The 12,525-nt window shown below is 44.0% G+C and overlaps 1 protein-coding gene across 1 annotated transcript; it reads left to right on the top strand.

The window, feature by feature from the left end:
• Positions 1–881: 881 nt before the first annotated feature.
• On the top strand, positions 882–3,005 carry kcna4 (potassium voltage-gated channel, shaker-related subfamily, member 4; the record flags this gene model as incomplete). Its single annotated transcript, XM_084575024.1, has 1 exon — positions 882–3,005. The coding sequence occupies one exon, from the start codon at positions 882–884 to the stop codon at positions 3,003–3,005; it is 2,124 nt and encodes a 707-aa protein (XP_084431150.1).
• Between the last annotated feature and the right edge of the window lie 9,520 nt (positions 3,006–12,525).

The raw sequence follows: 12,525 nt of genomic DNA, 5'->3' as shown, positions 1-12,525 counted from the left end.
TCATGATAACAATGGTAATAATGGTGATGATGATGATGATGATAAAATGAAGTTTATCGCCTCGAATTACAAAAGATGCCTAGTATCTGGACTATGCATTCGCCATAACAACAACAACAACAACAACAGACATCAATATGAACACATCTTTCCCCTCTCATAAACCAACTGCAGTTTTCTCTTGTCTTCTCCTTTTTTTCCTCAGAGAGCGTCAGAGGAATAAAGTCATTCAGATTCACCGGAGCTCCGTAGAGTATAACAGCGAGGATCCCTTTTTTGTATCTTTCTTTTTTTTTATTATTACTATTATTATTTTTTTTTTTAATGTCTTCACATAAAATGGCAACCACGAGTGGCCACGGAGGATCAAAAACGCAACTGGGTGCAAGCCCCGATCGGTGAGAAATTAACCACCTGATGGGCACCGGAGAAACCGAGGAGAGACTGTTTTGGTGTCGCTTGTTGACTTGGTGATTGATAATGCTGAGCAAATAAAGGGGCGCTGCAAGTTTGACAGAGCGTCTACGTAACAGGCTGTGCCACCGGCCCTCACATTTTTTGGTTATGGTAATGATGTCATAAAATACCGGAGGGGGGGCTGTGCCTAAACGAGGAGAAAGGCTAATCAGTGTCCCTTCCTTTTTTATTTATTTTTTTTATCATGTAAGTTGCTACATGGACTGCGCCCCAGCATGGACCTAATTGAGGTGTGTTTGTTATTCTGACTTTCTCATATTCAAGCACTGATTGGTCGAAGCGGTTGATGCCTCATTTTCTCTCTCTCTGCGCGCCGCTCAGAGCTGCAACTTTTATTCCTCCGGTCTGCGTCCACATCGCCCTGAGGCGGTCACTGTAGCGTTCACGGACCGAACCGACTTAAAATGGAGTTTGCCATGGTGGGCGCGGACGGCGGGTGCAATAGTCACCTGCCTTACGGTTATGCCCAAGCTCGCGCACGGGAGAGGGAGCGCGAGAGGGAGCGCCAGGCTGCCCAGTCTAGAGCGGCGGCTGCGGCGGCCGCGGCCGAAGGTGGATCCGGTGCGGAGGGAGGAGGAGGAGGAGGAGGTGGCGGTGGTGGTGGTGGCGGCGGTGGCGGTGGCGGCGTGGGGGGGTCCACCTCCACCACCTCCTCGAGCGCTCATCTCCTTAACAGCCGTCAGCAGCATCAGTCTCGCGCCGCCTCCTCCTCCTCCACGAACGCCAACATCAGCAGCGGCGGTACCGCCTCGCGCCCCTCCTCCTCCTCCACCTCCTCCTCCTCCTCGCAGCCGCCACAGCACCAGCAGGAGCCCGAGCAGCAGCAGCAGCAGCAGCAGCAGAGAGTTCTCAGAGAGCGGAAAAAGCAGCGCGGCGTCGGACGCTGGAGACGCAACCGGACGACTCTCGGCGGGGACTTGCGCCACTCGGAGCTGGCGCTGCTCGGATCCGAGGAGGACATGATGATAGAGGAGGAAGAGGCCGAGGGAGCCGAGGAAGAGGAGGAGGAGGAGGGGGGCGGCCGGGCAAGCAAAAGGTCGAGTTTTCTGTGCAACATGGATGATGAAGAGGAGACCGTGTCGATCACTGACAGGCGCCCTCAGTCCGGCTACGAAAATGTTTACAGCGAGTTCGGCTGCTGCGAGAGAGTTGTCATCAACGTGTCGGGTCTGAAGTTTGAAACTCAGCTCAAGACTCTCACTCAGTTCCCCGACACTCTCCTGGGAGACCCCGACAAGAGAATCAGGTACTTCGACCCGCTGAGGAACGAATACTTCTTCGACCGGAACCGACCGAGCTTTGACGCCATTCTTTACTATTACCAGTCAGGGGGGCGGTTAAAAAGACCCGTCAACGTCCCGTTTGACATCTTCTCCGAGGAGGTGAAGTTTTACGAACTCGGGGAGGAGGCGATACTCAAGTTTCGAGAGGATGAGGGGTTTGTTAAAGAGGAGGAGAAGCCTCTGCCGGAGGACGAGTTCAAGCGCCAAATTTGGCTACTTTTCGAGTATCCCGAGAGCTCGAGTCCTGCCAGGGGGATAGCAGTCGTGTCCGTCCTGGTGATAGTCATTTCTATTGTCATTTTCTGCCTGGAGACGCTGCCGGAGTTCAGGGATGAAAAAGAGTATCTACAGCCACGACACAACTCCTCTCAGCCTGACCACGGATTTACTCCTTTCAACGACCCGTTTTTCATCGTGGAGACGGTCTGCATCATCTGGTTCTCCTTTGAGATTATAGTTCGCTTCTTTGCGAGTCCAAGCAAGCCCGCTTTCTTTAAAAACATTATGAACTCAATTGACATTGTATCCATTTTGCCTTATTTCATAACTCTCGGCACGGACCTGGCGCAGCACCAGGGCAACGGGCAGCAGGCGATGAGCTTTGCCATCCTGAGAATAATCCGCCTTGTCAGGGTGTTTCGCATCTTCAAACTGTCCAGGCACTCCAAGGGGCTGCAGATCCTGGGTCATACACTGCGCGCCAGCATGAGGGAGCTGGCCCTCCTCATTTTCTTCCTGGTCATAGGTGTCATCCTGTTCTCCAGCGCCGTGTACTTCGCCGAAGCGGACGAGCCCACCTCTCAGTTCACGAGCATCCCCGACGCTTTCTGGTGGGCCGTGGTGACCATGACCACGGTGGGCTACGGCGACATGAAGCCCATCACTGTCGGCGGGAAGATAGTGGGCTCCCTCTGCGCAATCGCAGGCGTGTTAACCATCGCGCTCCCTGTGCCTGTCATAGTGTCCAACTTCAACTACTTTTACCACAGGGAGACCGACAACGAGGACCAGCAGCCCGTGGTGGAGAGCATGCCCCCGGGTTGCCCGTACTTCCCGGACTTTCTAAGGAAATTCAAAGGCTCGCCCTCTGGTTCCTCGCTCGGTGACAAAGCGGAGTATATGGAGATGGAAGAGGGGGTGACGGAGTCGCTTTGCGGGCTGGACAAGAGCCCCAGTAAAGGAAACGGCACAGATATAAGCAGAAAAAACAGTACTAACTCAAAATCCATTCAGACTGACGTGTGATTACAAGTAAAGTTGCTTTTTTTTTTTCTAAAGAAGAACACGCCCTATAAAGATACCCTCTGCCCAACAGCTGGCGATTCCCCCCCCCCCCCCAACACAAGTTTTACGCACGCCTCAGAGCCCTCTCACAGATGCACAAACACACTCACAGGTCACGAATTGGCAGGTTACGACGTTGCATTATAATCTCAAATCCCCCAATTCCTCTCCAAACATTTAGTAGCACTAGTGACTAATATTCGCCTAATGAGCTGAACGATTAATTAATGAAGTCACCTGACCCCGTGCGGGCGTCCAAATCCGACATAAAATCGAAAATTGAGAAAAGACAGGCTATGCATTCGCACTTTATGAGTTTTATCCGTCAATAACAGGAAGCTAGGGATGATCATTTTGCTGTTATGCAATAAAGTTTAAAATTTGTTTGCACTAATGTAGAATTTTCGCTGGTTTTATCAGTTATAGAGACAGAAACTGTAGGCCATGCAAATGCCATTAATTCAGGCATCCTCTCCGACCACTTAGATGAAGAGTGTTTTCTTCCTCAAATAGAGCAAACTAAGGATATTAATAACCCCTTTCACAGGATGCCAGACATAAATTGGACCCCAATAATTTAAAAGCCTGATACAGATAAATGACTTTTGTTAGTGTTCAAACACTTCTCATTAACAGAGAGCTACGACAGCATTTAGCAGGCATCAGTTTAAACCAGGGCTACAATTATTTTTGTGACATCTACACAAATATGCTTTTCCACAACAGGACGGGGAAAAAAAAGCAAAAAAAAAAAAAAAAAAAAGCCTTGTGTTGTTGACCCACCATGAGAGCTAAGCACAGGAATCGTTTAACATGGCTGGAGAAATGACTCGCCCCAGGTTTTGTATGGACATTCTTCTTGGAGTCCTGGCGACAACAGTTTTCCCAGTTTCGTTTAAACCACCTCAAAATGACAATATCCCTTTACACGGACGCAGATGGAAAGTTATTGCAAAAATGACTTGGTCGTGGAAACTCCTCGGAGGGGAGTTTGCAAAGCAAATTTCTCTCCTGCCCGCTGGACTTAGTGCACAATTTTTTTTCTTTTCTTTTTCACAAGAGGACTATGATTATCTCGGAGCTCAAAGGACCGTCGGGATGTGGACGTCTTCCAAGGTATGTACCCTGAAGTTCGTGTGTGACACTGATTTCCTTTTCATCGAGTGATAATCATGCAAGTGAGCAATTAACGCGTCTGAAAATACAGACATACAACCCAGGATTATAAATATTTATATATACACAACGCCCTCAATGCACCAGCTTTAGATAGACAGTATATGTGTTCACAACTCAGCCTTGGATTTATTTTTAACACTCCGCCTAGATCAAACAATGACGCGAATCAACGTGCGTAACAGTGCGTAAAACACCGTAAACGGACGCTGGCCCCCAATATGGCGCACAGCCCAGCCATTATGCGGTCAGTTAAATGTTTCTCCTGCATAACGTTCAAGCCTCGCTCAGGTCTACACTCAGCAGTATATTACACAAACATCTTCACGTATAACAAGTCAAATTATGTAAGGTGACATCAGGTCAGCCTGCTGGGAAGCTGTGCCAAATGGTTTTGAGGATTTACAAGAAGAGTTTCTGTGGGTCATTAATAGAAACAAATGCAACACTTAAGCTAAAGACTGAGTACAGTCATTTTTATTTTATGGTGGAACTGTGAATATAATGTTTTGCTGCTTTGCTGGACACTTGAACTGCATTCACATGTTTCCGTCATGCTCCTGCTGTCCTGTCCTCTTACCCATAGTGTTCTCGACTTCCCCAGCAGGTGTAGCATGAGAACATGAGTCACATGGATCCAGAATATATCATCACGGCATTTATCAGACATTTACAGCTAAACTGTGTTAGTTAAACATTTTGTGGCATTGACCTAAACATGCTGTTCTTCAGATGAAGGCCAAAAAAAAAAAAAAAAAAAAAGTTTTATTACCTCACTTGAGTGTTTGGCGTCGGCTATGCAGTATGATGCGTGTGCATGGTTTGGCTTGGCACTAGGACGATGTTTTTGCAGCCATCTGCAGAAGGAGGGGAGTTTCTTTGTTTTCTTCCCTTTAAAATCTAAGTCGCCAGAGCAGGACTTTGTGACATCAACTAGTCGGAAAGACAGTCGTGGTCCAATGTGCCACTTAGTGGAATATGGAAACTTGAAGCCTCCAGTGCACATATCACCGGATGTCTCTGTGAATGAGAGACGGCGTGTTTGCAGCGAGTTGTGAACTCTTCGCACATTCATACAGTCTGGATTATCAATGAGGAAAGAGTGGATGTAATTTTAAGAATGTTTAAACATTTAGTTGAATTTCTTTTGCGGAGAAACCACATCAGGAGCTACTTATTATTATTAAAACATGTCTGTGGTGCTTATAACGCAGGATGAAAAACCTCATCCTGGGACGGGAGAAATTGTGGCCCTAAACAAAAACAAAAGAAAGATGAGAAAGCATTATTAGTTCTTCTCAGAAATGTTAAAAGGCTGCAAAGCAACTTCATACCTCAGACTGTTTGGAGTGCTGATAAAATCCACCATAAGATGCTGTGTAGTTACAAATGTCTTCATTAGCTACACTGACACCCAAACTCAATCTCCAACTTAACTCACAGTCTGCAGACATGTTTTTTCATAAAGTGAACCCCGTCACAGACTCTATCAATGCCCCTCAGGCTTCATCAGCACATAATCACTGCATCTGCATATAATAATAATTTATGTACAGTGTGTTTATATCCTCAGAGGAATTAATCATACGAGATATTTTCAACACCTGAACCCACAACCAAACATATACACAGCAACATCCTGGCTCAGGGCCGACACTCCTCTTGATACCTCGCACTTACATAATGTGGCTTATGGCAGGAGGCACAATCCGAAACATTTTTCAAGCAAAGTGCGTGGGTCAGGCATATTCTGAGGCTTGTAGCTGCTGAGCTGCCTGTGAAAACAGCCTGTATCATCCTGAGCCACAGAGGCTCACCGATTCCGACTGCTCATAGCGTCCCTTTGTCACATGTCTTTGTAGTGCAGATCCAAACCATATGGCTGGTCCATGTGACAAAGTGAGAGTTATTTATGGTTATTTCTCAGAAGGTATTCCATGCTTGTCAAAGGACACAGAGGAGAGGTGGACAGAAAGCGAGTGTGCACTACATAATGTCAGACTGGGTTATGTAATAATAGGAAGAACAGAGTGCAAATAAGTTGAGCTGATCAACAGAAAGTTAGCTGACAGTTCTGCTCACAAATTATTAGCTGCAGTCATCTGTGGTTGGAGACATTTTTGCAGTTTCCAGCGTGAACATGTTTGATTTATTATTTGTTCTGGGAGAATATGCCTCCGTCTCTTTTTATGTCTTCAGTGAACTGAATGATTAACAAATGAGTCAATTGATTTACTGATGATAAAACTAATAACAAGTCACCACTCCATGAGGTATTGATACAGCTATACCGTTACAGTTGTGGATGGACTGCTCATGGATAAATGTTGTTGACAATGCTCCTTACTAGTACACACAGTACACCAGAGGAAACCATAGTGATTCAGGCAGTGGAAGAATGAAGCGCATTTATTCCGGATACCCTCAGACGGCGCATAAATTCCCACTTATGTCATTTCCGGTATAGGCACTCCACAATTGATTGTACCAACTAGTCCTAAACTTGAACTGAACTATAAAAGTCAAAGGCAGGCAAGAGTGGGAAACTAACAAGGACCCAAATTCTAAATGTCAACTTCTTGTTTGGAAATATGCAACTGCAATGCTGCGTTCACAATAACCGCCATCGAGCAACAAGCCACTAATCATCCGCTATAGAAGTCACCGATATGTCAAAGTGACGCGTGACACTTGTTGCTACTTGAGAGGCGTGATGCTTTCGTAGCAAAGTTTAGCTGACGTCAACTTCCTGACGCTCCAATGATAAGGTGATTCGTAAACCAATCATATGCGTTTCGTCTTGTCAAATTTCTTTGACAACAGAGTCCTGATTGTTGATGATAAATCTGATATAAAATAAAATACAGGGCAGCACAGTGGCGTGGTGGTTAGCACTGATGCCTCACAGCAAGAAGGTTCTAGGTTTGAATCCAGGTCAACTGGGTCCTTTCTGTGTGGAGTTTGCATGTTCTCCCTGTGTCTGCGTGGGTTCTCTCCAGGTACTCTGGCTTCCTCCCACCGTCCAAAGACGTGCTCCTTAGGTCAATTGGTGATTCTAAATTGGCCGTAGGTATGAGTGTGAATGGTTGTCTGTCTCTCTGTGTTAGCCCTGTGATAGACTGGAGACCTGTCCAGGGTGTACCCCGCCTCTCACCCGATGACAGCTGGGATAGGCTCCAGCACCCCCCTGCAACCCCTCACAGGACAAGCAGTTACAGAAGATGAATGAATGAATGAAAATAAAATACTTTTAATTTACCTAGAGCACGATAAGATTGAAAATGAAGAAAAATACAAAGTTATATACAACAGTATGGTACAAGTGCAATATGCATATAATTTATACACATATATCTTTAGATAATTCTTTTCATTCATTCATCTTCTGTAACCGCTTGTCATGTGAAGGGTCGCAGGGGGTGCTGGAGCCTGTCCCAGTTGTCATCGGGCGAGAGACGGGGTACATCAACAAATGTAGAATTCAACCAATTTAAGGTTAAAAACTAGGAGTCTGTGGTTATTTTAGTGTTGGTATGGAGTCTGTCTGCAGTGGGAATCACACCCAGAAAAGATCCGTATTATAAAAGTAAAATCTGAAAATATTCACCAATAGTCTTTCACAGCATTTACCTGTACGCTATGTGAACTTACACACAGATATTACGGTCATAAAAATGCATGCTACTAAAACAGCAGAACAGTGTCAGCCAAACCAGACTTGATTAATTAACAGATGAGTTATTTTTCTTCGTGACAACCACACTGGCATCCTACGAATGTCTCACCGAATCCGGCTCCTCACACCTCACAGTGCGTGCTCCACATTTTATGCGAGAGTTGTCTCCTCCAGATTGAATCAACCTGCTCTGCATAACAGCAGCCAAATTGTGCTGACAACCATAGGTCAAAGTCACGACTGACCCTGCTGACAAATGGCTCATTTGCCTGTTCAGAAAATGACTCCCACCTGCAGCCAAGACATCCATCCATCTTCTACATCCGCTTATACCCGCTCAGGGTCAGCGGGGGCTGGAGTCCGTCCCAGAATACACCGGCCAAGAGGCAGGGAGCACATCAGTGTTAATCTATGACAGACATACGAAGCATATTCAGACATATATGTACTTCACGGGGGAAGTTAAGAGCTTGCAAGTTGATTCGGTACACCTTGCAGAAACTAATACAGTGTGCTTACCTGTAGTAGATTCTACCTCCAAGAATATTATGTTTTTGTTGAGTATTTATTCAGCTGTATGATAATTTTGGAGGATGTAGTGTTTCTAAACATTTGTCTTCCATCTTTAAGGTAGACTACAGTCAGTACTGGAAACATCCATCAGTATAAAACAAACCAATTAAACAGGACTGCAAACTAGATCCTGTAACATTACAATAGAGCTGAATGTCTGCAAAGATTCACAGTACATGGACATGATATATCTGAAACAAAGATAAAGCAAAGACATCTGGACTTTTTTTAAGTTTCCTCAACAGGTTTTAAAAAACATACGCTCGTCACCAGCTCAGTTTACTCCTCAACAAGTTCAGATGCCTTTATTTTATCTTTACATGTCTTTATTTAGCTTATTTAATGCAGAGAACACGTTTATGTCAGTTAGAAACTACAATCATTTGAGCCACATGTAATGCTTTTGACATTTGGGCACAACTATGATTATAAACTGAAGATTATGGTAGAAGTGATGAAAAGCTGATGCTCACAGTGAAGGCGGGTGAAGCTAAGGTGGGAATTACATGAAGCCAGACTTCATACAGGGAGCATGTTGGTTTGCATCAAGTATTCATTACCAAAAACTGGACTGTCGAATGCATTTCATTCTTAATGTAATTTTAAATGCGGATCGTTGGGATCCAAGTTTGCTAGCTTGCATTCTTTGTCTTCTGTGCCTTTTAACTGCGCATGGCTGCTTGCCTTGTCACTATTACTTTTAGTGGAGCACTGAGAAGCCATTGGCAGGGCTATCGCTGCCTTCAAACGGGGTTGTGTTTACCATGTTCCAGAGGAAATGCCCGTTGGCCCATGTCTTGTGTCCTCGTAAGGGGAAATTTTTTGGCAAGAGTTAACGAGTAAGGACGTGTTTGATGACATTTTCAGAAATGGTGGTGGTGGATGGTAAATTAATATAATGTCATTTAGTAATAGAGTTTTCTTCTATATTTTATAATTTTATATATTGATATCGCTGATGGTCCTACCCTTGTATCATGCCTTATCAAGTGACTTGGACGTTACCTTGTTAACTGCCACCCTCAGTGATTTCTAGATGCCAACAGTTGCCTAGAAGCGATGTTCTCACTTGAACGCCAACGATTTTGGGAGCACGACTTCTCATGTAGTAACCACAACCGCAGCGCAGTCGACAAGTCTTTTCTTCAGGGTACTTGTAATGTCATACCACCACTAAGTGCTCCGCTGCTGCCATGAATGAGAATCGTTCGCAACAACCCATATACCATTTTGTGTTTCTCATATTTTCTGAAATCCATAATGATATTTTTACGTAAAACTTAACCGTAACATGCCTGATCTGATCTGATGTGATCAGTGTGCAAGGCTGTGTAAAAGACTTCATGGTTAAATGTAAAGAATTTGCTCTCGTAGTTTTCCCACCGTCTGCGTGGACGTTTGTTTTTCATAAATGTAATTATTTTATGGGAAAATCATTAATCAGGAAAAATTACTTAGACTGGAACAACATTATAATGTCTGCTTGTTTGAGAAAGGACGCTTAGATGTATTGTTTTAAGTAAATACTGTAAATAATCTATTCATAGAGGGGCCATCATGCCTCACTGATAAAATCTTTCCCTTGGAAGTAACCAAAGCAGCAAGAAAAGAAAACAACAAAAAAACCAAGAGGAATTTCATGAGGCTGGAATGGCTCTCCATTCATCTGTCTTGCCAATACATTAATCAGGCGGTCAGCCGGCTGCGCTGCCAACACACACAATAGACGATTGCAGCTGTTGTCATTGTGAGAGTATTTATGATAACTGTTGCCTTTTTTCTTTATCTAAATGAGCCAACTTCAATCTACCTTCTTGTAAAATCATTAAGAAATAGTTCAAAGAGTCCAGGAGCGATTCATCAAATTCAACTTAGGAAGGCTGTTAACTCTGATTATTGCTGAGCGAGCTGTCCAAATCTGAGATGGGGTGAGCCAAAGGCAGTGAGAGAGTGAAATAAAGACAAGCGTCTTTTAAGCAGGTAAGGGGGCATGACCAGAGATTTACCGGCTCTGTTGGGTCAGCTGATCTCCTGCTAAGGTCAATCATAGCTCAGCAAGATTAACTAGATGTGACACGGTTGTCAAAGTTTGGATTTAAAGGCTTTAATTGTGTCATCTGTGGGCTTTCCAAAACCCAAACTCTTTGATTATAAGAAAGGCAGTAAGAAGTGATTCATTGTGAGCCGCGTGTTAGCTTGTCCTTGTAACTTTAACTTAAGTGACCAAACTTCACTACATTAGTGGTTATGTAAAGAGCAAACACATCCACCCTGGAGCATTTTCACCGCTGTTCTGCAGCCAGTTCTTGGTGCTATCAAACCAGCAGCTGCCTTGCTCATTATCAGGGGATATTTACACTACAGGAAACCAATGATGTTACCAACCGATGGGATAGCCAACCGATGCAGTCGCTGTCGGTCATCAAATCAAATCAAATCAAATCAGCGTTATTTGTCATGTATACATCGATCAGCCACTGACAAGGGAAGTGAATAACATTGACAACACAATGTTTTGCCGGGAAACTTTTAGACTTGGCATTCATGTGGATGTTACTTAGACATGTACCACCCACCTAGACCAGACCAAATCTCTAATCTCAAACATGCACACACTACAAGATTTGAAAATCATAATGCAAAATCACATGCTACAAGATATCATTTAAATTATCAGGACAGTTTAGATACCAATGAGTGCACCACCTCGCATGCAAGTCATAGGAAAACTGAGACTTCGAAGCAACCACTTTCTGTAACTTCATAATGTTTTGGCAGCGAGAAAAGAAACAAAAGCAGGAGGAGGTTAAACAGGTGTGCATGAGCAAATGGTTGTCGAGGTTCGATGAAAACAGAGTGTCTAATCCCGAGTTAGAAATAGAGGTGAGATTTTAACTGTCAGTTTTAAAATCGGTAAACAGTTCAATGCTGGCTAACGTTATCCTCAGGGACTGATGTCTACTGTTCCTCAACAACACCGTTGGCTGCTCCATGTCTTTGTGGACTTGTGTTTCTTATCGGTTATGTAATATATACTGATGTAATCAAGACTTTAAATCCTAAATTATTAATCAAACACCTTTGATATTAACTGGGACAGCCCCAATGAGTCTGCAAGTGATTTCCGACTAAGACCGGATCTGTAAACATCTCACATTACAAGACAATCTGAGCTGAACCTCATGCGACATCTAGACTGGATTTCTCCTCTGATAGTAAGGAGTGATGGATTGAGGGGATAATAATTCTGACCAAAACAAAACTGCTCTTTATTCTGCAGCAACATCAAGAGTCACCAACTGGAAGTAAGCTAATACTCACATTGGGCTATAGTTTCAAAAGTCATTCAGTGGTAAGAAGAAGTCTCTCAATTGGACAACGTGACAAATAAACTGATCAACTGTCGCTTCCCATGTTCCCAGTGTCCGCAGCCTCATCTAACACCAGCCGTTAATAAAGCAACCTAGGATTACAGTGTAAGTTTAAACCAGCTCGTGGTTTCCATGCAGCAGTTATACAACGTTCTTCTATTGAAGGATGGCAACCTGATTCTTTACACCCTCCACTGTATCCCCTCTTTCCAACTGGCGGCATTAATCTGTCAGTGTCTGTGGCTTTATTATGTTACTTAATCCTAGACGTGTAGATTGCATTGCTAATTAGATATATACGTTCTGTGTTGGGTTTCTCCACCCACAGCAAATAAATAAATCATTCGCCTTTGTATACATACGTATGCTATGCCTTGTTTCAAGTTAAAGATAAACGCTGGTTCATTTTTAAAATGTTCTAAAATGACGGCAGACGTTAAATATAGATTAGCAGATCAATACTTACGATTATATAATATGCACTGCTTGGTCAGTTTACCTGCACTCTACACAGAGGTATGAATGGTCAAAATGTTGATTAAGTTTGCTGCCACACACAGATCTGGGGCAACAGAGGATTACAGATTTGTTATGGCATTGGGAAAGGTAAGCATTTCAAAGATTTGTCATATCAAGTTGAGGCTTTTTTTTCCCCCCTCATTTTCCAGAGTGCTACCTAAAACCC

Source organism: Chelon labrosus, assembly GCF_963514085.1.
Source record: "Chelon labrosus genome assembly, chromosome: 3".
NCBI classification, from domain to species: Eukaryota; Metazoa; Chordata; class Actinopteri; order Mugiliformes; family Mugilidae; genus Chelon; species Chelon labrosus.
Note: the sequence above shows the minus strand (reverse complement) of the source record. Positions and strands in the feature narration are given on the sequence as shown.